A 27,937-nucleotide genomic window follows, 5' to 3' on the forward strand; every position below is an offset into this window, starting at 1 on the left:
CATGTGGATTAGCCCAAGCAGAACGCCTCAGGAGTCATTGGCATCTCTCAGGCAGCATCCAAAGAAGTTGCTTTTGGGCCTCAAGCTTACACAATTTGGAAGGCCCTCTTCTAAACTTATGCAAAATGAGCATGAACGTGAATATTGATTTAGGATGTGAAGAAAATTCATAATGAACTTTTAAAAATGACGACTAAATCACTGAAATTCCAATATAGTATGTACATACACACACACAGTTGTGTGTGTGCATGTATTTAGATACAACTGTGTAGTTGTACAATCTAAAGTGTGAAGAAGTGCAAGTTCAAAGAAAAAGGTACAACGTTTTATTGGGAATCAAAACAGCTAACTCTTACAAATTTTACACACACATTCTCACAAATCACAGGGCCGTATGAACATATAACAGAGGCCTGTGAGTGACAGCTGACTCCCTCTAAGAATAGAAATGCACTCGGGTTCATGTCAGACCAATAGTGCTCATTTTCACATCACATTTTAAAAGCAAACTAGCTTTTCTAACATTTTTTTCCTCAAAAACTCTTACATTCCGAATGTTACCATCCCCATGTTCAAGTTAAGATAACAATTCATAGGCTTCAGGGTTTATCTTTTAGTTATGCACGTTTCATTGTACCCTGTCAACAGCCACAGGTAACCAAATGGAGGCTTTTCTGTAGCTCATTTCTGACTCCCAGATCCCGGTCCATCTATTGCTCACACAGCCTGGAACGACTTACCAGCCTGCATATATAACTGTCGGAACCTGTCAGGGCTAGCCAGTGAATAAATCAAAAGAGAGCCCTGGCTTGGTAGGAGACAGATGACTGCGTCTTAGGGGACACAGTTCCGGAACAAAGTGCATGCTTTCCTACAATGCGTGCCACTTAGATGGGCGCCCAGCAGTGAACCTGGACTCCAGCTAGGTCTAAAATCGCTAAACTGTGTGTCCGATTACTCTAGTTCTCTTCCACAGGGGAATAAGCCACTACATGCAAAGCATCCCATCAGTCAGGAAGACAGCTTGGAGCCTGTTTGTTTTAGGAAACCACTTAGCCACTGAGCAAGAACTGCTTCCCTAAGTGGAATCTCAGGCAAGTGTAGATAGAGGTCACAGTCTCGCACAGGCCGACAAAATGTTCACCGCACGTTGAGATGCTGTTCACTCCCATGTGGACTACACGCAGATGACCAGTCATTAACTTTGGGTTCCAGACGGCTTTTCCAGGAACCATGAGAAGGTAGTGACAGTATATTGCAAACATCCGTGCCGTTGGCTTCACCCCTCAGGGCTTTTCTTCCACACAGATAAGCATGGCAGATCAAATTCAAGGAATTATCCTAAGAACGAATGCACTCATTTACACCTGTGTGAGGTGTCACAGAGAGAGTGAGAAATCCATGTGATGTTTCTGCGAAAACCCATATTACATTTTAAAAGCGATTGTTGCTTCATGTCTGACAGCAGGGCTCTTTCACGTCATAAGAGATCATACGTCCCGTATTTAAAATATGAAGTGCTGACCAAAGCAACCTTATGAAAACATCTAGACAATGACACATCCAAGTAAGTAGAGAGAAGTACGACAGTCTGCAGTCTATTTTTCATCAAATTAGTTTGCGAGGCGTTTGGGAACCAGAAACAATGGTGGCCGTGCTACGCACAAGGGACACAGATGGATCCAAAATGAACACAGCATGTTGCCGGGGTCTCAAACTTCTAGAATGTATGTACATGGCATAGAGAATGGAAGGATCCCGCACTGCATACAGACAGGGCAATGAGAGGTCTCCCTGCTGCAGTGTGGGCACAGGAAGGCTTACTTATTAGGCCTGAGCCCGGGTGCCGATCTCTTCCGCATTTTTTTAAAGATATTTTTATCAAACAGCTCTTTTTCCCGGTAATGCACGGGTGGGCCCCGTAGGTACTTTTCTTCTGCCTCCTTATAACCTAATCCGTCAAGTGCAGCAATTGAACAAATGATTGCTTCTGGCAGAAGAACTTCCAGAACAAATCTCACTTTGTCGTCCCTTGCCAGAGTCAGCCTCTTCCTGTCTATTTGTTTGTAGATTTCTTGTAAATGTCCCATCACGACATCCAACTGGTCTTCATCCTCCAGGTATGTTTCAATGCAGAGCGTGTACCTGTTGGAATTCAGAAATGATGTCAGCCACCTGGACTGTTTCCTGCCTTTGACAATGTCCAGAAGGTGGTGATCAGCCCCTTTCGTTTTCACGATGAAGTCCACGAGCCTCTGGTTGGCTCGGTCCCGAGCAGCCCTCATCCGGTCAGGGAGAATCTTCTTGCGGGGCCTCTTCCCGCCCGCGGAGGTCTCCTCCTCAGAATCCTCCAGGTCGGCATAATTGACCTTCGGGAAGTCAGCCTCCAGGTCCCCATCCTGGATGGCTTTCCTAACTGGGTAACTGATGTCAGCAGCAAAATAGTCCAGGAAGGAGCCTGCAAAAGACCCACAAGTGAGCCCTTCTCTGTAGTGAGAAATCAGGGAGAAGCACCAGTTCACACTTTGCTCGTACACTTTCCTGGCTCTCTTCATCAGTGTTTCTTTCTCTTTGCATTCCAGGGGCTTTAATCTTCGAAGAGGAACTCGAATGCCACTCATTTCAGCGTGCATGTTTGCCTCAATCAAAAGCACCCTTGCAGTCTGCTCTGCTTGGCTGACGCTCTTTACCACCGCTGGCCAAAAGGGGTGATTTTGAAATTTAAACCAGACCATCATTCCTCCTTCAATGGGACAAGGCTCCTGTGGAGAAAGCATGCTGGTCAGTTGTCCCATTTCCTGGCTGACATCCTTCTTAATAGCAGTGGTGGGGTTCACAGCCTTTGAGGTGGCCGAAGGTCGAGATTCCTGCAGCCCTTTCTCAAGCTCTTGTACCTGTAGCTTCCTTCTCCTGTTTGCCAGACGGAGTGAACAACGTGGCCTCAGGTTAGGGGCACTGGAGGAGGCTGCCACAGCTTTCAAGCCAAGATTCAAGGGACCCTCTCCGTGGTCCTCAACATTCCCGGAGGAGGCAGAGCGCTCAGAGGAGGCAGCCGGGGTCTGTGCGTGGGTGTCAGGTGCCTCTTCTTTCAGAGCCTCCTCGGGCACAGTGAGGTTGAGACCTGGTGGCGGAGATGGAAGGGTGCCTCCATCTTCAGCCCCGGTACCCTCTTCCTTGGCTATGCCATGCGAGGGCCTAACTCTTGAGGTGTCCCTCTCTTCCTTGCCTTCTTTCTCACCACCATCTTCTGCAAGCGACGGTAAGTTCGGGTGCCTGCTGGAGCTTGGTGAGGACTTTGCTCGCCTTTTCCTTGGAACGGGAGTGACGGTTGTGTGTGCCTGTGATTGGCTGCCTTCTGGGGCGTCCAGTCTCTGAGTAAGCAGCACCCGTGATTTGAGGTTTCTGCGTTTCCTGAGACGCCTCAGTAAGATCCCTTTGGCCTTCCGGTAGTTTTTAAGAGATCGCTTTCTTGGTCCCCTTCGGGACGGTGTAGTGGTCTCTGGATCATCCGATGCTCCTGCTGGGCGCACATCTGCTCTCTCCTTCAGAATCTCCAATGCCACTGTAAGAGCGTTTCTGTAAGGCACTTCCTGTCCCGCTGGGACACTGGCCTTCGACTGGGCTGTTAGCAAGGAGGTAATGGATTCAATCTGAGATTCGTTTAGGATCTTTACATCTGTGCTTTTCACTTTAATTTTTTCATCTACCGAGAGTATTTCAACTTCTAGAGAAAGTGCTCCTTTCCTCTTATTTCTTGGTGAGACCCCGAATCTAGACAAAACCCTTGCTGGCCACAAGTGGCCTTTCCAATTGCATAGGACATACTCAGCATCCATTGTGATTTCGGTGTCCTCTCAAGTGGTGACTAATAGAGGTTGAGGGGTCTGGCCGTCAGACACACTCAGAGGGCACGTCTTCCCTCAAACAATGTCCTTCAGCATGGCTTTTGGCCTCGGGCCACAAAGGGTTTACGGCTTGTGTGGACCGTCCTTCTTCACCTGAGGCTCCCAGGGTCACGGGGACTTGTCATCGGAATGGACTGTATAGGAGAATACTGGAATGTGGGAAAGGAAGAGAAGAAAAGCATTAGGGGAAAAAATTCCTTTTGTGAACGTAGAAGAACATCGGTCAATGAGAATTGAAAGGAGATAAAACAAAGTACTATAAAGAGTGTGTGTCAGATAGGGGGGTAAATACAAGGCAAGTATCGGGGAACATACAGAAGATACCTGAGGAGTTTTTTAACCTTCCATACCCAACTTCTTGCCCTGCTTGTTGCCACTCCGTACTAAAGAGCATCTGTGTGGGGAGGCGGGTGTCATATTCCAGATCTCATTTGTGTTATTGGCCATCTTGTGCTTTTTGTGCTCCCTGGGGCTCATCCTGGGGGAATGCTTCACTCGGGCCTTATTTTCTGGGGGCGCTGATGTCACCCTGTGCACCAAGGAAGCCAGGGACAATCTCCTGCCTAGAGACCCTGAACGCCAGCCAGCCCAGTCTTGGGTTCAAGAGCATGAGCTTAGAATCCAGAGGTTCACCAAGATCATCCTGGTGGTTACTGGTGCCATCCTTCATAAGGATTGCTACAGGCATGGGCCATTGGCTGTGACCTGCCCTTTTGCATTGCACTACGGTGGCTCAAAAGGCTGTTGCCCATCCCCCTCCCCTCCCCCAGCGCTAACTTTTCGGAAAGAGATGGCTGTAGAGCCAGGAGCGGAATAAGCCACACTCCAAATGTCAACATGAAATGACTGCAAGTGAAATGTTTAGTAAAATAGGAACATCTTACAAAACACCACGTAGATGAGGGGAGGCGTGAGTCTATTCGCACCACCTGTTGGTTCACACGCTCCAACTGCTTGTCTGGCAGTCCCTTTCCTCTGCTCTGTGCCTCTGAGGTGCACAGTCCTTCCAGGGATCAAATGGCCTCAAATGTAGATACCCAGGACGTACGTACCTCTAATGTTAATCTTGAAAATCGGAAAGCCAGATGGGAAATTAAGCCAACAAAATGGGGATGGAGTCATCATTTTCCCTTCCCCAACTCTGGAATACAGGCTATTCTGAAACAGAAATGTTAGTTACATCTCATTTGGAATGTAGACCTGTCTCTCTGCTTCCTTCTTTTGCATTTCAAAAATATTGCCACATTAACCTGTTTAGTTTAGGCTAGTCTTCCTATTTCAGAACCATGGCAACTACGGCTTTCATAATAGCCTTTTTGTCCATCTTAAATGCAAAGAGTTAATAGTAGCAGCGTTTGGGTGTGTGTGTGTTTGTGTGTGTGCAACAAAAACGGTGTCTATTTTGTAAGTGTGTGTTGGTGTTTCTGAAGTAAAATTGTGAAGAGAAAAACCATGCCGAGGGGTGTACACGGGGGGCAATACATTATAGATGCTTGCTGTCAACATGATGGTATGAGGGTTCAGTGCACGTTCCCAATGCGCCATATACACACGCGTGCACATATTGCCTAGGACTGTATTTCTTCACTCAAGAGCAGTATGGTATCAACTGTTTCGTAAGAATCTGATTTTTTGTATCAATTTTGTGAATCAGTTTTTGCAATGCGGTTTCCCTGACATTTAAAAACTTAATTTAAATACATTTCAATCTTTTAGATGTGTCATGCAGAAAATGCAGTTGTTCTCTCAATCCCCCTTCCGACCCATCAGGAAATACCTGTTAATGGGTTCTACTTTTCCACATATACTGTTCAATTATGTATCACAGTTCGCTTACAGATTTTAGTTCATCCAGTATCGGTTTCAAATGGTACGCTTTGATTTACAACAGATTATTTCCCTAAAAAAAATGCGTGTATGCCGGACATTGTTCACACATACTCCTGGCTACAATATGCAACGTATGATGACTCAGACTTTGGGCCCAGCCTGCACAAACCTTTTCTTGCCAGAATGTATGATCATGCAGGTATTGTGTCCTCCGCTTTACAGAACTCAGTGTACTGGCTCTTAGATCACGGGTGTCGGGTGAGGACACGGAACAGAGAAGAGAAGGAAAAACAGGTAACTCAACCAACTGCAGTCTCCCTGCAGCATGACCTGCCAGTCTCTCACACAGAACAGGAGTGCCTGAGTCACCTGAGCTCCAAACAGACCCCCAAGAAACACACACACTCACAGGTACATACACAGACTCAGAGTGATGAGGTTAGAGATGCAAGATATCTGATATTGATGCATGGAATCCATGCTTTCTGCTCTACACATGCATGCAAATGTTGTTGCTTCCAGGGCAGGGCTTCTTTCAAGCTTCCCTCAGTTCCTTATCTTGGAAATACACACAGAGATTCTAAAATGCTGTTTAAGATTATAAAGTAGGAAAACCGTTAAGGATCAGTAAACTGATCACCCAGAAGGAATGCGAACTGCAAATATATGAGTCTCGCACTTTTAAATTCTGTTTAAACCTATTTTCAATAAGATATTAGAAAGGGCTTTAAAAACCATAGCACCTATTTGACTATTCTCTCCCATCCACGTTTGTGTACATCTGTTCAACTACGAAGCACTTTAATGCAGTAACTTGCAGCGGACAACCAAAATATCAATTCCAATCATTTTGTCCGGTTACCAAAACAATGCATCCTTGAGAGACGCAGTCAGAAGGAAAGGGTTTTTAAGGGAAATATAAAATCCTCCATGGCCTACTCAACAGATGCTTTGGCCCACTGTCCAAACATCTTCCATTTAAGGGTTGGCACATAATGTTGCAGATGATTTCCTTATTTTTTCATCCTAACAGGAGCACAGCTCTCTTCTTTCCCTCTAAGGGTGCATCCAGGTGGGTGTGTAGACAGACACGTGGCAGTTGGACAGGAAGAGGGACAGAGAGAGGGAATTATATGTAAATGTTGATCCTCTTCTGCACACCAGGAACAAGTATTAAAAATAGAACCTTGGATGACACTGAAGTAACTATTAATGTGACCCCCAATCCTGGAGGGCTTGGAACTGAACATGTATCCACAATTCTAGTTTACAGTCATACCAAACATGCCTGCCCAGTAAAAATGAATAGAATAAAACAGAAGGGGAATCGTAGAAGTAACAACTCCACAATTTGTAACTTCAGGGTCAATTCCAGACCATCAAGAAATAGAACCCTCAGATGAACCAGCTTCAATTTTGAAGTCCTGCTGTTAACTCTAGTCCCTTTGCCCCTTGGCTAAGGAATGAGAGAACGTGGTGGCAACGAATATTTATTTCTCCAGTCAATGGCAATGACTTTTGGAAGAATGAATTTGGAAGCTTTGTTCCTTAACTCCTTTCCCCATTGAGGGCTGTGATCACTTCCAAACAAAAACGAACACAACCCTCTGAACGTGTTCTGTCAAAACAAGGGCACTGTCGTTGATAGAACTCCCGCACCCCTCCACCCCCCAGAGGCAGAACTTCTCTCATCTTTAACCCAACACCCTCTCATCCCTTCCCTAAATTCATTGCTTATTTATTGGACTTTATTTTTCTGTGTTTTTCATTCTGAGAGGGAGGAGGAAGGAGGGCCATAGGTAGAGGGAGATGGAATCTTAAGTAGGCTCCATGCCCAGTGCAGAGCCCCACACGGGGTTCGATCTCATGACCCTGATATGATAAACTGAGCTGAAATCAAGAGTGGTGTCCCCTACCGACTGAGCCTCCGAGGCACACCTTGGAGCTTCTTTAAAGCTGTAGGCTTTGTGACCTTAAACTGTCCCCACAACATGTATTTCCATGAATAGACGAGTTAGCAGTTTCCCCTTTCGGCAATAAAGGCACATTTCATGTAATTTCACTTAGAGAGAAAACACGTTCTTGCCTACTGTTACGCCTTTCCACCGCCCCATGAATCCAGCATGAACTTTCCACATGTCAAAGTTTTTAACCACATTCCATTTGTAGAGCAACTGAGTGGGAATTGCATCTTCAGACCTTTCCCTTATGTTGCTCACTAGTTTCATAAACTCATAGAGGTCACACCTACTTGGAAACGTGGACCATTTTTGTATGAATATTTCAATGGCAAGTAGCGCAGACTGAAAACTCGTGAACCACCCTCAATTCTATCAAAGAACTGACAAAACTAGGCTTGCTTCTCACCTACAAATGATCAACTACAACCCTAAGAGCACCTACACGTTCAAATTGCCAAACTCTGCCCCCCATTTTCCCTTAAGAAAGAAGGAACCATAGCAACTATGCTTGCAGGCACACACCATAAAGAGCACTAGAGCTACCCAGAGGAGCAAAAGCATGAGTGCTTGTGCAAAGGACTACACAAACATCAGGGTTCGCCTCAGGGCCTTATTTTAAGACTAGAGTGACTTCTGTCCCATTCCTTTAGCAAACTCAGGTGGTTTCTCCCATCAAGCAGGCCAATTTTCTTCCAGAGATTCTCTGTTACCCCTACAGTCACTGTTACCTGCCACAGGGAGACCTCCACTTCCCTCTCTAACAGTCATGAAATCATGCACAGCCTTAGGACTGAAAAAGTCAAGGGCATCCTGGTCTTTCCTGCAGGCGAGACTTCCATAATTACTGATATCCAGGTGAGTGGACAAAGTGTTTATTTCAGAACCTATTAATTTCCCTGTGTCGTGCACAAGGAGAAAAAGGTGCCCTAATTCACAAGACAACTCACTGCATCGTAGCTTGTCATAACGGCATTGGATGTCTGCCAGGTGCTTGCTACCCATGGGAATAGACTAAAACCGATAATCTAAGCCAACAAGGGCATGTTATGCATCCAACACAAGGACTGATGCAGACCTTCATGTGCTGACAGTGGACAAAAATTCATTCCCCCCCCCCAAAGAAAACATATCTAGAGACCAATGAAGTGCAAATATTACGCTTTCCGTAAGGCACACATTCACATGAGAGCAACGGCGTCTACTTCATCTTTGGATACAAAAGACATGTCAATGCAAGAGAAGAGTCCAGAATGATGAACAGAAATGTCATGGCACTGTTGCATTGGCAAGAGTGGAAGGAAAAGGACAGAAGTGGGTGGTGAGGGTAGACATCATTTCTCAAATGTTTTAAAACATTACACGGACGACACATTTATGTGTACATAGGCACCAACACCTTACTTTGCAAAGATTCTAAGGTGATATGAAATGAAATCCTGGATGTAAGTGAACAAAAAGCAGGCAAGCAAAACAGTACCAACCATTGCATAGAAAGCAATGCAAATACATTGGAAATGTCTTTGAGGTACATTTTGTATGGATCAAAGGAAATGTTCATTATTAAAATGTATATATTTAACCACAGAAGATATATTGTACTGCAGTCCAAGAAGAGGGAAGGGCTGCTGAATGTGTGAAGGAACAATAGGCAACAATGTTCCAAAATAAAGAAAAATATCAGATGGTGTATTGATATGCCAACTTGTAAGTATAATATATTCCCTCCCTCTGCCTGCTCTCCCTCTCCTCTCCTCTCTCTAACATTCACACACACACACACACACACACACACACACACACACACACACACAGGTCTAGGCTCATCATGGTTAAACTTCTAGAACCCAGTGGGAAAAGAACAGCTTTAAAAGCAAAGAGGGAAGACCAGCATGACTTTTAGGCAACACTCTCTTCCTAGTTCTGTGAAAGATAGCTTGAGTTATTTGAGAACAAAAAAGAAAAAAAAAAGAACAATTGAGCAACGACACAAGAGTGTCATGACAGGAAGAGTGGGCACTTGTAGTTCCAGAGAACCCAATGGAGGATAGGGTGGTTCTGAGAAGCCATGACGTCTGAAGAGGAGACCTCAGAGCGTGGGCTCCGACTTTGTCTGTTAGAGATGTTTCTTAGATCATGTGTGTGTCGGCTACTCAGAGTGAGCACAATATCATCCCCTAGGCTACACAGAGTCACATTAGATCTTCCAATCCTACCCATTTACCTTATTTGCCGACTTCTAATGCTCTCCCATTTCACACACATAATAACTGGATTTTCAGTCAGTGCAAGTGAGTCGACTTACATCTTTAAGGGTTCATGGGACACTCCTCAAGCAGAGGTACATGATGAGGAATATTTGGGGATCTCTGCTTTCAAGAAGTCAGGTAACAATGCCCTCGGGCAATGGTGTCACCTTAGGACAGCAGAAAGGGGCCCTGGTGTGACAGAGTTATTCAGTCACCTAAGCTCCCCAGCCCCAAGAGAAGCTGCCATCCCCTCTGATAAAACAGGAGGGATTAGAGCTCTTAAAGTCCAACTGAAAACCACACTCTGGCAACACACAAACACACACACGACTAACACATTGATAGCAGACACTGACTAGTCCGATGTTTCTACAGGTACTCCATCTCTCCAGTCTGTAAATATCCTTGTTAAATGTTTCTTCTGTCTCCATAAAAGAATGGCTTACCCCAGTTGTCATGGAAACCAGAATGTCATCAGAAAAGGTCTTCCTGATGTTCGCTTGCTCTGGAAACGAGGAAGTACTAATACCTCCTCAGATGCCGAGCGTTGATCGTGGTCTCAGTCAATTACACCCTGACCAATCCAGTGAATGAATGAATGAGTTTGTGAGTGAATGAATGAATGAAACATTGAAGACAATATCTGATGGTCTCAGAAAAGGCATTGACGGCAAGGGAGTTTTTGTAAAATGGGTTATGGAAGAAATAAAGTGGAAAGATAACAGCTTCTGTCTTCACTTCACACACACACGCTGAGGATCCAGGTTCCATTAAGGACCTCCTTTCAACGTGCCAAGACACATGAGGCCGTGTGTGTTTGTGTGGGTGGGATTCAAGGACTCTCAGTCAATTAAAAATGACCCAAGAGGAGAAGACGTGTCAGGACAAAGGCCCTGGATGTAAGAGGTCCATTTGCCTTAACTAGAAACTCGGGTTGCAACAAGACCAAATGACCCTCAGTGTACCCTTGGACAACTGTGTACTGACCTTGTTTTCAGGACACCAGTGGTTCCTGAGAAGAGAGGCGAGTCCCCAAAAATGTCCCTGATGGAGGACAATAGGGAGATAGAGATGAGATAGAGCCTCTCACATTTGGGATGTGCGCTCAGCTTGTACTGCTGCAACCACACTGCCAATGAAGGCTATGCCCAGAGGTAGGGCTCCTCTCAGAAGGGCACACAGCGCACACTTCCACTCTCATAGTCATCTACATTAGGGGGCAGAGGTGCCCTGTGACGTAGCTCTTGTTTCCTGTTAAGGAGCTCCAGGCAATTCTTCTGTGGCCAGTCCTGGGCAGTGTGATGTGCTGGAAACAGGCTTTCGGGAGGGGAGATTGCAGGTCCGAGCTCCAGGGTTTTCCTATTTCCATGTTGTAAGTAGTTCCATTATGGCCGAATTCAAACCACTGACACGATGTCACCGAGTGCTGATTTGGCAAGTGATGCCCCAAATCAGCCCTCACACTGGTTCCAGACAGACCCAGCACAGCCCTGGACCCCAGATTCCAGAGCCAGACAAAGCCCTCTCGTTTTATGTGCAATCCAGGAGAGCAGGGCAAGCTGGAGTTTTCATAGAACTGTGTGCCACCTGAATGAAGGCTTTCGAAAGGTTCTTGGTTAAGAGGAGAGGAAGAGGCATACCAAGAGCCTCCATGTATGTAGCCTATGTAGTTTTAGGGGTGGGAAAATAGTGGGAAGCACCCATGGCCCATCTTTTCAAATCAGAGATGCTTTCTGAAAGACCAACTCTTTCCCCTTAATGTTAGACATTCTAGGGGCATTAACAGCTATTGTTAGGCTTTGGTTTGCAATTCCCAGTGACTAATAATATTGAGCATATTACCATGTGACTTTTGGCCATTTGTTTATCTTCCCTCGGGAAATATGTACTCAGATCTCTTTCCATCCTTATTTGTTTTTAAATTTGGTTGGAGTTTAAGGGTTCTTTCTATACTCTGGTTGCTAGACTCTCTCTAGACATATGATTTGCAGGGGGAACCCTGGGTGGCTCAGCGGTTTGGTGCCTGCCTTTGGCCCAGGGCGTGATCCTGGGGTCCTGGGATCGAGTCCCATGTCAAGATCCCTGCATGGAGCCTGCTTCACCCTCTGCCTGTGTCTCCGCCTCCCTCTTTCTCTCCTTGACTCTCTTGAATAAATACATATAATACTTTTTTAAAAATCATATGGGCAGCCCGGGTTACTGAGCAGGTTAGCGCCAACTTCAGCCGAGGGCGTGATCCTGGAGACCAGGGATCAAGTCCCACATCCGGCTCCCTGCATGGAACCTGCTTCTCCCTCTGCCTGTGTCTCTGCCTCTCTCTCTCTCCTCTCTGTGTATTCTCATGAATAAATAAATAAAATCGTTTTTAAAAAGACATATGATTTGACAATATTTTCTCCCATCTTTAGGATATCTTTCTCTCTCTCTTTATAGTGTCTTTTATTTTTTGTTCTTTTAAAGATTTTACTAATTTACTTGAGAGAGACAGCGAGAGACAGAGACAGAGAAGAGAGAGAGAGAGACAGCGACAGAGACAAAAAGATAGAGAGAGAGAGAGGGAGAGAGAAAGAGAGAGACAGAGAACAGAAGCAGGAGGAGCAGGAGAGGAAGCAGGCTCTCCGCTGAGCAGGGAGCCCGATGCGGTGCTCAATCCCAGGACTCTAGGACCACAACCCGAGCCAAAGGCAGATGCTAACTGATTGAGCCACCCAGGTGCCCAAAGATAGTGTCTTTTAATGCAAAAACTTGTTTTCAGTTTGGTGAACGTCAATTTTCCCATTTCTTTTCTTTTGTTGCTTTTGGTCTAATGTTTAAGAAATCCAAATTCATGGAGGTTTACTGCTACCTTTTATTTTAAGAGTTTTATAGTTTTTTGCTCTCACATTTAGGCGTTTTGTGTATGCTGTGACTAGCGTGTCCAACTTATGAGCTAACCTCTGGAAGGATAACTTCAAAATTCCTGAAATCCTCTTGGCACTGCCGTAAGAAATCAAAACGTGCTGATACGATCTATAGACAGGAGTCATCCAATACCTGTGGTTTTCTATAGTCGGAAGACCTCTGAGATGTATCAATTTGATTTCTCCTTACAAGTGTAAAACTGACAAGTTCACGGTCGGTGTTAGAAAAGTCAAAAGCTGTTATAACTCAAAAGGTGTCATAACTCTTCTTGGTTAGTCATGGAGCAGATGCTCCACTAAAGTCCCTTGTTCCAATTTCTTTCCTGATTTTCAGATTTTTAATATATTCCTCACATCCTTGGTGGGCATTTGCAAAACAAAGACAGTGGTTTTATGAAGCCACCAGATGGAGATATTGAGCTGCCACTGTTTGTGACAGTCAGGTCCTTCTTGACTAATACAGTGGTTCCAAGTTTGAGAACAACCTGGAGAATTTACTTAAAATGCAGATTCCTAGCACGCCCACATGGTTGATTGGGCAGGCTTAGGACAGATCTAAGGAATCTGGACTTTAACACTCTCCTTTCAGGGATTCTGATATACCGGTGATCCCATGCACCACCCTTTGAGAAGCTCTGATGTAAATGGCCATTGAAATCATGCACATAGGTGGAAAAGTATAGGGAAAGTATATTGATTGAGATAAGAATCAAGTAAAACAAAGTCCTGAGGAACATCATCATGCGAAGGCTCATCTGAAGAGAAGGAGCTAGCAATGGTAATAAGTTGCCAGAATGAAAGGAGATAACGGGACACTATGCAGTTATGGAGGCCAAAGGAAAACAGAGAGAGTGGAAGGGAAAAAAAGGAGATAAGAAGGGTCAACCAGACTGCATGCATTTTTGTTCAAATTTATCCACACATCCGTCATCATCTTCTCTGACTTCTTTGGAAGAAATATTGCCTTAAACAGTAAGAATGTGGGATCCCTGGGTGGCTCAGCTGTCTAGTGCCTGCCTTCGGCCCAGGGTGGGATCCTGGAGTCCTGAATTCGAGTCCCACATCGGGCTCCATGCATGGCAGCTGCTCTCTCGTTCTCTCTTTATCTCATGAAAAAATAAATTTTAAAAAGAGTAAATATGCCCTTGTGATATCCGACACACCCTAAATTATTCATATACTTGAAATATGTATTACCCGTCCCAAGTCCACATTTGTTAATGAAATGTTACTGTTAATCATGATGATGAAAAAGTTAGCTTTTATGCTTTGATATATGTAGTAGGCACCAGCTTGCATTCAATGTTTGATATTCAGGAAATTGTGTGCCAGTGGCTCACAAAGTGGCCACAATAATGGCAATACAATAAACACGAAACACCGATCAACATTACGGTAGAATGAATCAGAAACAGTAATGCTGCTATACTGTTACTAATATTTGACTGTTTCCCGGATATTACTGAGGGCCCATACGAGTTTTTATGCATTATTTCAGTTAGCGGCATCGAAAATATCATGAGACAAATACTGTCGGTATGCCTTTAAGATAGTACGAAAGTGATCAAGGCTTCGAGAGAGAGGTCAAGAAGTCACCTCAGTGTCTCACAGTCCCCGAGGGGGACAGCCACGTTTAATGGCATGCTGGACTGTCAGTTCGTGCTTTGAGCATTTTTGTGAGTTTCTCTTTAAGAAAACCCAACGTAGTCAAGTTTTGGATTACTTTCAGAAAGGCACAGGTTGCAGGGACCTCCCGGTTGCCACCTAAATCCTTGCTCTCCTCTTCTTCCTGGGCCACATCTAGGCATCATTGCCCAGCTTTCCTTGCTGTTACGCGTGACCGTGTGCCTGAGATGTAGGCAATGGGACGGCAAGCGGAAATGATGCGTGCCACTGCCAGGCCTAACTTGTAAACACCTGGTACCTGGTGCACCTCTGTGCTCTTTGCCCCTTCTAGCAAACTGCCAAGGGGGCCATGTCCGGGGCTCCCATGGAAGCCCCATGTTGGATGTGGCAGACTTTCTGACAGCCGGGATCACTGTGGAAGTGCATGGATAGTGCCTGCCAGGAGGACCCAGTCACTTTCCCAGTAAAGTGCAAAGAGTAATAGATAAACGAGTTGAGATAAACCAGTTGAGTCCCTGTACACATTTGGGTTTAGGTGTTAGGGTAATAGTCTACCACCCCTGACACAAGCTGGGCAAAAATAAATTTCAGGTATGCCCTGCTCTGTCACCGTGAATTGCATCTTCCTGCATGTTGAATAGTGGCTCAAAGAGGGGCTTTGTTTATTCCAGGTAACACATGGCAGGAATACATAATCCAGGGCTGGTACTACAGTTCAGGGAGGCAGGATCTCCTCTCTTCTCGTCCCTCTCTCCTTAAATGTGGCTTTTGTCTCCCTGGCCACAGGCACTCCGTCTGTATCACTGGCAGGATCAAGTGGGAAAGATCAAAGGGGAATGCCAGCTGCATCTTTCCAGTTCCAGGAGCTTTCCTAGTAATGCCACCAGCGTCATCTGGGACACGTATCATGACCAGCCTAGGGGCTGGACTGAGCCACGTGCTCACCTGTCTGTGAAATGGGGTCAGGGTTCTATTAGTAAGGACGAAAGGGTGAGGGAAGGAGTGCTCGGGGAGGTCCAGGACCTGCCACAGCACTTACACGTATCTATATTGATCATAAAAATCCCCAGTGGGAGCTTCTGACAAATCGCGATTCCTGTCCTGGTGCCAGCCATAGGGAATCAGAATGTCCCTGACAATTTGGAACCCGAAAGTCGTTGTTGAGCTACTGGCCTTTGCTCTACCGAGGACAGACCCTTCTTCCCGTCATCTGGTTTGGTCTGCGTGAACTCTTCAATGGGTTTGTCATTTCATACCGCTTAGGTGCATTCCAAAATGCCAAAGAGAGCACCTTTCTCGATTGACATGTTTTGAAATTTACATGGAAATCAAGAACTTTGTAAAGGACTTCCACCTCCACAGTGACAGCCTTCAAACAATTTTCTGCAGTACTGGGAGAGGCAGGCACTACTAGAGACCATGGCTTGTAGCTGAAGATGTGCTGTAGCCCCAGAGCAGCAAAGGGACACAAACCAGTGAAGAGGCGAGGGCCAGGGGTGGGCAAAGGGGTGGTGGAAGGGGATGAGTGCGGGGGGTGGGGGTGAATGGGTGACGGGCACTGAGGGGGGCACTTGATGGGATGAGCACTGGGTGCTATTCTCTATGTTGGCAAATGGAACACCAATAAAAAATAAATTTATTATTTAAAAAAAAAGTACCAAAGGTCTGGCCCTTCCTCCACTGTGTGGCTCTGCAAACTTGGGTAAGCATCTGTAGTCTCTGACCATGGTCCTCTTAACTTATACACGGGCCTTGCACCAATTCACCTTCCAGAGGGTTATTAAGATCATCCAGTGAGTCACGGGTATGTATCCCTTCAGGCCAGGACCGCATCGCTCGCTGAAATGTTGTCTGTATTCATGGGCAAACAGTGTCCAATACGAATTGTGAGTTCCAAATCTGCTTGGTAGAATGATACAGGCTTCCTGCACGGTCAATGCGAGGCACAGGAATACGGTCCTGTTAGCACACAGAGGACTGGATTACAGTGCAGTGAGAGGAGCGAGGTGGCACAAGTCAAAGCGACAGGCAAAGGAAGGAGTGACAGCCAAGGGTCTCGGCAGAGAGGTTGGTTGAGCTCATTCAAGGGCGCAGTGGCAGGCCACAGCCAGGGTGTGCTTCGGGGAGTGGCAAGAAGCTCAGGATGGGGAGGATAAAGGGGGAGTCAAAGGAGATGAGGTGCTAAGGATCCTCGTATGTAGGGTCGACCCTCCTGTGGAGGCTGTCAGGAATCACGGAAGGATCTGAGTCATCAGAGTGTAAGCTTAATACGGGAGGACTCAGAGTTAGGCCTGACTTAGAATCTTTGTTTTTTCTCTTTAAAGATTTTTATTTATTTATTTCTTCCTGAGAGATGCAGAGAGAAAGCGAGGCAGAGACACAGGCGGAGTTGGAGAACCAGGCTCCAGGCGTGGAGTCCTACCTGGGACTCCATCCCGGGTCTCCAGGATGAGGCCCCGGGCTGAGGGGGAACTAAACCGCTGAGCCGCCCGGGCGGCCCCGACTTAGGAGTGTTCATTCTAACACAGGCTGTGGCTTTTGGCACAGGATAAACGAAATGAGTGGTGGGACGGGACAGAGAACCAGAATCGGGGACATAGCAAACCTTGACATGTGACTGGGCACAGCTGATAGTGGCGAAAGTGTGCACCCTTCAGAAAAATGGGGACGGTATGGTGACTTTTTTTCCCGGGGGGGGGGGGAGCAGAAGCAATTAGATCACGACCGGACAGCAAGCACAAAAACCAATTTCACGTGAGCAAAGACTAAAAGATACAAAATAAGGCCTTAAGTCAATTTTGAGGAAACATTTTTGACCTTGGAGTACAGGCAGCTTCATCTTAAAAGGCCCAGGAGGCCAGGAATCACCTGGGTAAATCGGAAACGTCACAGTTTAGACGCTTTGCGCATCAACGGACATTATCAACAGGCCAGGCAGGCAACCTGAGGAATGGATAAAGATCATTGCAAATGACCGATCAGGTAAGGGATTAAAATCCTGAACCGGTAAAGAGGTCCTACAACTCACCCGTGGTGCAGAGGAAAAAAGAAAGAAGAAAGAAAGAAAGAATGAAAGAAAGAAAGAAAGAAAGAAAGAGACAGAGAAAGAAAGAAAGAAGGAAAGAAAGAAAGAAAGAGAGAAAGAAAGAAAGAAAGAAAGAAGAAAAGAAAGAAAGAAAGAAAGAAAGAAAGAAAAAGAGAAAGAAAGAAAGAAAGAAAGAAAGACAGAAAGAAAGAAAGAAAGAAAGAAAGAAAGAAAGAAAGACCAGCACGCACCCGAAAAAGAAAAATACCTTATTAAAAATTGGCAAAGCACCTCAATGGACATATGTGCAGAGAAAGGGTACCCGTGGCCCCGACCCGTAGGCACTTGAAAAGATGGTCTACGTGACTAATCACCAGTGGAATGAAAAGTGAGCACGGCAAGCAGCAAGCACTTCACACTCTGTAGGATGCCTGTTTTCAAACAGAGAAACTCAAGGCAACAACAAAACGAAAGCCTAAAGCAAGCAACTGGGACTAACCGGAGTTGGCATGATGTGGAGAAAGGGGAACCACTGTGCACTGCTGGTAGGACTGTGAACAGGTCATCCAGTCCTCTGAAGCCTTGGGCTCGTTTATCTCTACGTATTTCTCTTGGGCTCATTTAAACCCCACAGAGCGTAATGGCACGTTCGGCAGACGTGAGATTCTTCGTAGCATCGCTGCCCTCCAGGGCGCTGCAGTGGAAATAAGGGCATGTGGACGGAGAAGCAATGGGGCGACGGCATTGAGGAGCGGTTCCCCGGGGGCGTGTGCTCCCAGGGGAAGGGGACCGCGTCCACGGAGCGGTTCCCCGGGGGCGTGTGCTCCCAGGGGGAAGGGGACCGCTTCCAGGCCTACTCCTGGGGCTCCACGGAATAGCACAGACCCTGTTAGGGCACAACGCTGGGTGGAAAAGGACGCGGCGCAACCACCGACGTCAGGCAGGCCGCTGACAGGAGTCCAGCCCTCCTAGCCAGGCAAGCCAGCGGGAGGCCAGCACAGGGAAGGACACGCGCAGGGGTCTGCGAAACAGCACCAAAGGCAACCCCCCAACCGCCAACCCAAGAGCGGAGCCGAGACAACGCAGGGGGTCGTTTGCACAGGACCCTCGGGGAGACGGCTGTTCCTCCGGGAAGCGGAAGCACTGGGTGGAAAGGGCCCCGCCAGGAGCCCGACGAGGACCTGCGAAAAGCCTTCCGCCTCAGGTCGGCAAGGTGGAGGCTTGAGCGGCCACCTGCTCCACAACCCAGTACCCTTTAGTGATTTCCCAGGAAGATGAAACGTCCTCGGGCTGCAGAACCGGAACCGCGCAGCCTGGGCCCCGGGGCTCGACCCTCGGCCCTCGGCCCTCGGCCGTCGGCCCGCGGCCCTCGACGCGCCACCCTGGGTCCTGACCCAAGACGCTCGGCCCTCGCCACGTGAGCCCCGTACCTCGACCTCCCTCGACACTCGACCCTCCAATCTCGACCCTCGACCCTCGAATCTCGACCCTCGAACCTCGACCCTCGATCCTCAGGGCCCGCAGGCCCCGGCGCCTGGAGGGCAGGGGGCCCGAGGGGCGTGTCTCTGGCGAGGCCCCGCCTCCCGCGTGCGCGTGCGCATGCGCACTGGGCCAGCCGCTCGGCGTCGCTCCCGCGCAGGCGAGGCTGACTGGCTCCTCCCAGTCAGTCGCGAGGCCCTCAGAGGAGCGTCGTCGCGGAGGACGTGCTGTGGAGGTCGTTGTGTGCGTGGAGGCCTGAGAGAGGTGGGGGATGGCGATGGCGATGGCGATGGCGATGGCGATGGAAGGGGCGGAGGGAGGGGCAAGACACAGGCGATGGGGATGGGGGTGGGGCGGAGGGACGGAGGGACGAGGGACGCAGGGAGGACCGACGGAGACAGGGGTGGGGCGGGGCGGGGGGGGCCCTAGGGACGGAGGGTCGCAGGACCGAGGGGCAAGACAGAGGGGTTGGGGCTAGCGCTGGGGCATACGCACTGCGGGACAGAGGAAGGGTCAAGACAAACGGGGGCCGGGCCGGGGGTCGGGCGTAGCGACCCCCTGGGAGGCCCCGCCAGGCAGGCAGGCGGACCCGGTGGCACTGGGTGGCCGTGGGGGGGGGTATCCTGGAACGTCCGGGACCAGGGCGTGGGGCGGCCACGGGGGCGGCCACGGGGGCGGCGGGGCTGACCTCTGAGGTGACGTCCCCACGGGGTCCTCCGGGGCTCCGACGGGATACGACCAGGCCCCTGAGCGCAGAGCTGGCAGGGCGGGGAGCGGGAGCGACGGCCCTCATGGCCCGGGAGGGTGACACCTGGTGAGGAGGGGCCGTCTGCGCCTGGCCCTCCGGCCACACCGCCCGGCCCGACATCTTGGCCCCCGGGGGCGGGGCCACGGCTCGTCCTGGGGGTCCAGATGGCCCGTCGAGGAGCCCCCTCCACCTGACTGTCCGCCGACGGGTGCAGAACGGCTTATTCCCCGTGCATCCCGAGGGGACGCGGGGTTTCGACCCGGCCACGGTCGGGTCTCCAGGCCAGCACAGCCCTGCGGGGAGGGACCTCGGGGGCCGGGCCGGCCTCTGGCCCAACGTAAGCGCAAGAGTGTGGCGGAAGGGCCCGGCACGCAGATGGCCCGGGGCAGCTGACGTGCCCCGGGTCGCCGTCTTGGGGGGGGGCGGGGGAGGCGGGGCTGCGCCGGCCGCATCCTCCTTGCTCCCTCCTGGCCCGGCCAGACACACGAGGACACGCGCAGCCCGGTCTGTGCAGAGGCCCCCCTGCCTGCCGACGCTCGCTGACCGTGTCCCCATTTCTCGGTCGGTCGCCTGCTCGGGCTCACAAGGTGAGGGACAACTCGGAGGACACACAGACACCTCGGAGGACAGACACCTGTGCGGATGCCTCGGGTTGGCAGGAAGCGCCTGGGGAGGAAAGCCCCTGCGGAGCCCCAGAGAGTGGCAGCCTGTGATTCGGGCAGAGGAGGGAGCGGAGAGCTGAGTGGGCCAGAGGCTGCTGCTGCTGCGGAAGGTACTGTCTGCCCCACACTTTGCGGACACAGCGCTCGCTCGGAGATGACCGCACGCGGGGCAGGCGTCTGCCTCCCAGTCCTTCGCCCGGTCAACAGTACGGCCCTCCAGCGTGCGAGCCCCCGCACGTGTGTGTGCGCGCCAGCGCAGTTTCACCTGCCGCAGGTTGCCCACTGGATCCTCCTGTCCCAAACCAGGATTCCAGAGGTGGAGATCGCACGCAGCTCTTCTGCCGCGCCGCCACCCCACCCCCCACCCCGACCCCACCCCGCGCCCCCACCCCAACCCCACCCTGCGCCCTGCAGGCCTTCTTTCCCAAATACCTCCCACGTGCCGGGGGCTGTTCTCTGGCGTTTAAGCGCGCCAAAGGCCAGGAACACCTTCTCCGCCGCGTGGTGTGGTCCTGGGCCCCGATCTCCTTTCCTCTGCCCTTGCACAGACACGCAGCCTTTCCTAGCTCTGCCTTGAAAGGCTGTTGGTTTGCCAGAGGCCTCGCAGCCCGCACGGTGACGATATTGCCCCCTCGAAAACTGATCGAAAGGCCACCCTTCCCTTAAGAATGGTTTCTGACTCCTTGCTATGGGAAACGAACTAGGGGTGTTGGAAGGGGAGGAGGCCGGGGGTTGGGGGTGACTGCGCGGCGGGCTCTGAGGGGGTGCACTTGACGGGACGAGCACTGGGTGTTGTTCTGTATGTTGGCAAATTGAACACCAATAAAACATAAATGTGTTACTAAAAAAATGTTCTCCACTTTTATTTCAACGCAGGAAACAATCCAGTAGCCGATAAACATGGGCGAAAGAGGGCTTCTCCCGGACCGCGTGAGGAAGACGTGGGGTAACGTGTTTACAGTATTTTCCCTTGCCACATCAAGTCAACTCGGCTTGCCTGCCCGTAATTCTCTGTAAAATCCTAGAATGAGACATTGTTTCCAAAACAAATACGACCTGGGTTTACCTTTCCTCAGTAACGTTTGCTCTAACTTCTTCACAGAAACGAAATACAGAAGATGCTGCAAGGACTTGGAGGTATGCATAAGTGCTATCTGCAGGGAAAAGGAAAGCTTTAGATCCGACAGCTTTTACAGGTGGAAATGTTAATGAGTGGCCTGCAAGACTGATTTTCATGCCTTGTTCTCATATGTAGGATATTACACAAGTATTTAGTGTGATTCAACTTTGCCACTTTCTATGCTGACCTTTTCCGTTGTTGATCTGGAAAGGTAAAAATGGTACTCACCGAGATGAGGTAAGAGTGACGCCATTATTTTATGCACGCGTACGTCAACGTACTCTGCCAGCGAGTGGTCGGAGCAAACTTCGTACCTCCTTTGGCGTGCACAGATTAGGTGGCATATCAGGTTTTTGTGTCGGATTTAATTTTTCTTGATTTACTTACTTTCCATAACTTTCCAGTGCTCTGTTCTTTGGAGTAGCAGCACAAACTGAATCCTGCCAAAATCAATCAATCAAACAAAACCAACCAAAAAAACAAAAAATAAAACAAAGCACCCTCTTTATCATCATTTTTCATTAATAAGCCATATAGGTGCAAACTAGAGAACTCCCGTAGCTGCTGAGAAATGTCATATCCAGACTCCTAAGCTTTTTCTTGTTTGGTCAGAGGTCAGTCACACCATCTGCACTACAGGGCAGGACACTTAGCAAAGAGTCCCAAGTCAATCTGTGGCTCTTCGATAAGGATCGCCCTTACAAGCAAGGATGTTTTGATAGCTTTGCTCTATTTGGTGGCGACAAAGGGCTTGCTTTGTGAGCTGTCTAATAAACTTCTTACTGTAGAGGGATTCCGGGTGTGTAAAATAGTTTTATCAGACTGCAGATCCTTCATGACTGCTGAAAAGTAACTATCGATTGTAGATCCAAAAAGTCAAATCATGCGATTTGCAAAGCTTTATTTGAAGTTTTAAGGTTCGGTGAAATGCAGCACTTAATGGATGAAAGTGCTACGGAAAAAGCTCCGTGAAAATATTTTATTTATTATTTTTTTAAAGATTTTATTTATTTATTCATGATAGACACACACACACACACACACACAGAGAGAGAGAGAGAGAGAGAGAGAGAGGCAGAGACACAGGCAGAGGGAGAAGCAGGTTCCATGCAGGGAGCCCGACATGGGACTCGATCCCGGGTCTCCAGGATCAGGCCCTGGACTGAAGGCTGCACTGAACCACTGAACCACCAGGGCTTCCCCGTGAAAATATTTTAAAAGTGTTTCTGAACTCATTTATTCCAGCTAGAGTTCTTACAGTCACAGCCTTGCTCTCTTTTAGTTAAGCACAGTTAAAAGCATCACTCACTAGATCGCTTGAAAGATGATTCTTTAATGTGCGATATAATGATTTTTCTCCTTTTGGGGGTCGTTTTTAAGAAAATGCTTTTGTGATGTTTTATATAATGCATCCTAATGGTAATCCATCTAAACATGTCCCATGAGTTGCAGGATTTTTGTAAATTCAGAAAAGTTTGCCTTTTACCTGTCTTCTCACAAGGACATTAAAGTCTGTCTTTGAGATTCTTTATACGCATTTTGACAATGGAAAGTCTTTTGATCATTATCCCCCTTTCCTTATCTCTGAACCCGCTGTTAGAGTAATGAGAATCAGGATACTAGTACTGCAAAGACTTTACGGAAACTAGTGAGCAAATCTGGCTTTTTCAAACGATGCCTGTGTTATAGATTTTATTTTACTTTTTTTTTTTTTTGGAGCATCATTGGCACACACAACATGACATTAGTTCAAAGGTATACGACATATTGATCGGACATTTACGATACCTGCATTACAGATTTGAAGCGTCTTTGCTTATTGCGGAGGCAACATTTACCTCAATCGAATCGTATATATGAAAACCAAATAATTTTCGGCTTGAAATTTCAATGAGTATCTGTGTTCTACACAGGTGGCATTAAACAGGCTCTTCTTGCAAAAAGAAAAATGTTTGAAGCAAATGCAAAAGCTTCTCTGAAAAGCACTAACGAAAAAATTGAGCAGGGTTGGAAAATACAGCAAGAACAAAGGTGAGGTTGTTGTTTTTAAGCCACAAGGACGCTCGTATCATTTGTTAGTATTCCTTGGTGCAAATAACGGAAGGCAGATGCTATTGTATTGAGTTTTCCAGTGGAAAAGAGATTTTGCTGCATTGTTTTCTAAGCAGGTAAATTCTCTTAACCTCACTCCTTATCAGCATTGAGGTTTAATTCCAGGAGCCAGTAAGGTGACCTTTCCTACCCCCCTTTCAAAGCACAATTGAGTTCTCTTGTGTAGGAGTTTCCTTCCTATATAGTTTTCTTTTAATTCATAGTCATTCTAGACCTAATCTAGCCGAACCTTGGGTAAACGTCTTACAGTGTTATCCCGGTGACAGTTAACTGTATTCCGTCACGTAGAAAAGGTTAACTTTATATCATAATGAATTTGCGCATTGTAGCTAAGTTGTGTTCACTGTTCTTTCTTAAAAATCATTATTGTGCCAAAGAGGGGAACTGTTTAAGTGAAATATTCCTGTTCGGGAATCTTCGATAAAACATCCTCATTGCATCTACTTACCGCATCTGAACGTAGAGGTTCTGTAGGAAGAAGAAATGAAAAGTAAGCTGCTTTTAGATAAAATGAGTCTTTCTGGAAAATTGATTTTATGGTAAACCCTCGCTAGTGTTGAACAGTCAAGGCATGTGAGAAGGCTTCTGTATTGGTCGCTTAGGAACAATACTGTTGGTAATAAGAGTCAATTGTTCGTGTGCCCTTTCTGTTTCCCGTGAGACTACACTGTGCTGTTACGGTATTCCTGCAAAATGGTTACTTTTGTCATCTCTTTGTGGAGTGTGACGGTGCTCGTTATCATGTTTTACAGGCAGAATCTTCATTTCAAATACTCTCAGCAGTTTCTGACTCTCTTTCAGAAGTGGGATACCGACATGAGGAGAGCCCAGGAACAGGAAGCAAAACTAGCTGTTGGTATCAGCCTTGGCTTTAAAATTTATCTATTCCATTGATTTCTTTACTGTATCAAAGTCTCAGGTAGCAAGAGGTCATGCAAAAACACAGGAGAGAATGTAGAGTCCGTGAGCCCAGATGGGTAAGGGAGGGTAGAAGATAGCCCAGATGAGTAGTGGTGGGAGGCCGGACGTTCTATTTGGATGGCTTCTATTTAGTGATACAGGAAGGTCACCAGCTAAGAGTTAGAGTGGTGGAGGAGGCGCTGCCTTCGGGGGGCAAAGAGGAAGTCCCGGAATTGTTTCCTGAGAGCGGGCCAGCAAATGCACTAGGGAAATATCATTGCCAAGCAGCATTATGGGTCTGGCTTTGATTACTGTCATAGTGATCATGAATTTAAAGTGAGACCACACTGCACGGTTGTGGCAGAGTGGCTAGAGAGCTGGATCCTCCAGGGTTGGGGTACGGCCACACAGATTGACAGAGTGGAAAGGGGGCAAGGCACACGTGCAAGTGCAGAGGTATGACGATTGACCATGGAATTTAAGCCAAGAAGGAAGAAAAGGGAGACTAGCAGAATGGGGACTGGGGACAAGGAACACTCCTTGGATCATGGGATATTAATCCTGAAAGAGTTCTGAACCGTAGTAAGAAAGGGAGAGAACAACAAACAGGGAGGTAAAGGTAGACTGTTGGGGGGGGGCAGGGTGGAGAAACAGCATAGCACAGTGGTCAGGAGCCTGGGCCCCGGAACATTTTTTGCTTTTTTGTGTTTTTAATCCAATCCTGGTTGACCAGTACTTTGACATCAGGGACAAATTATGTCTCACTCAGGTTCCTCAGCTAGGAAAGGAGGCCTGGTAAGAGTATCTGCCTCATAGAGTTGTTTTGAGGGTTGAATGAGATCGTATGTAATAAGTCTATTTGAAATGGTTACGAACAGTACCTGACACAGAGCTGCTATGCAAGTCTTTGCTCTAATTAATCTTACGTAGACGTTGCAGTTATTGGGAGTCCCGGGTCTGACTACGTAAGTGACTAAAGTAGGGAAGAGGACAGAATTATTGTTGGAGAGCAGGTCAAGGAACGGAGAGGCTAGGATAGTCTGTATGCGTCCTGAAAACACCAAGAATTAACACATGTTTTGAACGTTCTTAAGAAGGAATCTCTCCTCTGTGACTACTGTTAGGAAGGATTATTGTATAGAGTCTTTGCCTACTTGTGGTAAACAGATTATTGAAAGGGCCATTTGTGGACTTTGAAGTCCAGAATTAATACATGTCTTCAATATCGGTGAGGAAGACAATTTCCCACTTAATGGCTACTGGGTAGGGTCATCGTGTATTGTTTCTGTATATGGGTGGTGCTTGGTCGCAAAAGTTGTTAAAACAGGAAATGCTGACAGGTATCGATTTAAGGAATATTCCTTTTCAACCTGATGTGTAATTATGTTCTCTGAATACTAAATGTGACCCACATTTTGTCACCTTTTCCTTTAATGTTCCTAGGGTATGTTTCAAGAGCAACAAAAGATTCTGCAACAAGCTAGAATTGTTCAGAACCAGAGGCTGGAAAAATTAAGAAACGTGTACAAAGAATTCTTAAAGGTCTGTGGTATTTGGCAACACAAAACGCTCTTAGAAAACACAAGACGTAGGGGTGCCTGGGTGGCTCAGTCGCTTGAACGACCAACTCCTGGTTTTGGATCAGGTCGTGGGTCCTGATCCCATGGGTTGTGGGATGGAGCCCCGCTGGGGCTCCCTTCTCAATAGGGAGTCCGCTTCAAGATTCTCTCCCTCTGGCCCTCTGCCCCCTTGCACGTGTGCTGTGCGTGTCTCAAATAAATGAACAAATCTTGAAAAAAACCATAATATGTATATAAAAGTAGAAGATAGTTTCTTTCTGAGTCTGAGTCTGTGGAAAACCATTTAGGTTGTATATTTAAATTTTCAACCAATTTCCAGGAGGACCTCACTGCTTTGGATTTAGCATAATTGGGAAATGCATTTTCTTATATTTAGCATTAATTAATACTTTTATGGGAGTCGTTTTTTTATTTTTTCTTTGATTTCACACTATTTATTACAACACACATCTAACTCTTATTTTTGTAACTTAGATTATGTGTGATATTGAGATCTTGAACTTTTTTTCCACCATTTTGAGGATTTAAAGATCTTGACTGTAAAATGGAAAAAAATACAGAAATACTAAAAAAAAAATATCCCAAGTGTACCAGATGGGAGTCGTTTAAAACAGGGAATGGCAACGTGGGAATTTTACCTAGAAATACACGTATCGTGAAGAATACTGGTACTTTATTAACACTTCGAGCATGATTTTTTGGTTCGATCATCAGTTTTGAGATCAGCAATAAACATATAGTGGAAACTAGGAATTCTGTGAATCACTTCTACGTGTCTTTTCCTTGTATTGATGGTTTCTGTTAAATACGAGTAGGCAGTTGTAATTGATGGATCCTGATTTTTATATTCAAATGTGTTACGTGAGTATTTTGTGGCACATTTGCTTTTGGAATACTAGAGGAATAGTGACTTTATACACAGACTTAAGGGATCCCTGGGTGGCTCAGCGGTTAAGAGCCTGCCTTCAGCCCGGGGCGTGATCTTGAGTCCCAGAATCGAGTCCCGTGTTGGGCTTCCTGCGTGGAGCCTGCTTCTCCCTTTGCCTGTGTCTCTGCCTCTCTCTCTGTGTCTCCCTTTCTGTCTCTCTTGAATAAATAAACAAAATTTTTAAAAAGTTTAAAAATATCATAAGGAAAGGTGTAAGAGAATGTATATCATAAATAATGAAAAGGCCAGAGGAAGACTAACCGTTTGTGAATTGAGAATGATCTGGTGTGATATTTGCACATCAGCAAATTGTTCTCAGTGACACATACCTCTTCCTCAGGCAGAGATTTCTTTAGGAAGTGATGGAATCCTGCACATTCCCCTTCTTTTTTCTTGGTGTGCCTATGGGCGCTGTGTGTGTGTGTGTGTGTCTGTGTGTGCGTGTGTGTTTGTGTGCCCGCGTGCGCCATTTACCTCTGCATCTGTACCTTTCTCTGCAACCTTTCTGCAACTGTTTCTTTCTTTGAATTCCCACTGCTACTGCCCTAGTTCGGGATCTCACCATTCCTTGCTCCTCCGAGTAAATGCTTACCTGAGGGCTCTCTTCTCCAGTCCATCCTTTACAGTTCCGCAACATGATCTTCCCACCTGAAAACCTGTCATTAGCTTCTCATGTCAAAACCTCAGGTATTCAGCATCTGTCCCTGCCCAGTAACATAACTCCCTGATTTTATGTGGACATTCCTCCTTTCTTCCCACCCCTCCAGATTGGTTGCTCTCTCTGAACTAACTCACCTTTACTTCCTTGTTTCTGGAATACTTTCAATTCCTTCTTCCCTTTATCTACTGAAATCCTATTCTTTCGCCAACTAACGCAGAGTCAATCTTATCTTCCAGCACACAGTCATGGCA

At 47.3% G+C, this 27,937-nt stretch overlaps 2 protein-coding genes and 1 long non-coding RNA gene across 5 annotated transcripts in view; 1 reads left to right on the top strand and 2 right to left on the bottom strand.

Moving 5' to 3' along the window:
• Nucleotides 1-315: 315 nt before the first annotated feature.
• LOC140596085 (PWWP domain-containing DNA repair factor 3B-like) lies at nucleotides 316-19,104 on the bottom strand. 2 transcript variants are annotated; one of them, XM_072743474.1, is made up of 3 exons: nucleotides 18,927-19,104; nucleotides 4,961-5,066; nucleotides 316-4,057 (listed from the first exon to the last, which is right to left on the bottom strand). In XM_072743474.1, exon 3 carries the CDS (start codon nucleotides 3,837-3,839, stop codon nucleotides 1,824-1,826), a length of 2,016 nt encoding a protein of 671 aa, XP_072599575.1. In that variant the 5' UTR covers nucleotides 3,840-4,057; nucleotides 4,961-5,066; nucleotides 18,927-19,104; the 3' UTR covers nucleotides 316-1,823. The 2 variants fall into 2 exon arrangements, with proteins under 2 accessions (XP_072599575.1, XP_072599576.1); XM_072743475.1 differs by having other exon boundaries at nucleotides 4,961-5,061; nucleotides 18,927-19,103.
• Nucleotides 17,903-27,937, top strand: part of LOC140596090 (synaptonemal complex protein 3-like) — a 126,488-nt gene continuing 116,453 nt past the window's right edge. For both annotated transcript variants that reach the window (XM_072743483.1, XM_072743482.1), the window contains exons 1-7: nucleotides 17,903-19,239; nucleotides 20,311-20,495; nucleotides 21,262-21,331; nucleotides 21,488-21,522; nucleotides 23,419-23,536; nucleotides 24,370-24,469; nucleotides 25,961-26,059. In XM_072743483.1, coding sequence (XP_072599584.1) covers nucleotides 20,366-20,495; nucleotides 21,262-21,331; nucleotides 21,488-21,522; nucleotides 23,419-23,536; nucleotides 24,370-24,469; nucleotides 25,961-26,059 — 552 coding nt within the window. In that variant the 5' untranslated portion in view covers nucleotides 17,903-19,239; nucleotides 20,311-20,365. The remainder of the gene's footprint in view (nucleotides 19,240-20,310; nucleotides 20,496-21,261; nucleotides 21,332-21,487; nucleotides 21,523-23,418; nucleotides 23,537-24,369; nucleotides 24,470-25,960; nucleotides 26,060-27,937) is intronic.
• LOC140596097 (uncharacterized) lies at nucleotides 21,169-27,706 on the bottom strand. Its single transcript, XR_011998130.1, has 3 exons — nucleotides 27,618-27,706; nucleotides 21,734-21,945; nucleotides 21,169-21,406 (listed from the first exon to the last, which is right to left on the bottom strand). It is a non-coding gene; the product is annotated as an uncharacterized lncRNA (long non-coding RNA).

The sequence above is a fragment of the Vulpes vulpes genome, chromosome X (genome assembly GCF_048418805.1).
Source record: "Vulpes vulpes isolate BD-2025 chromosome X, VulVul3, whole genome shotgun sequence".
NCBI lineage: Eukaryota > Metazoa > Chordata > Mammalia > Carnivora > Canidae > Vulpes > Vulpes vulpes.

Coding starts and splice junctions, on each gene's coding strand:
- LOC140596085 (XM_072743474.1), bottom strand. CDS start 3,839: ATGGATGCTGAGTATGTCCTATGCAATTGGAAAGGCCACTTGTGGCCA.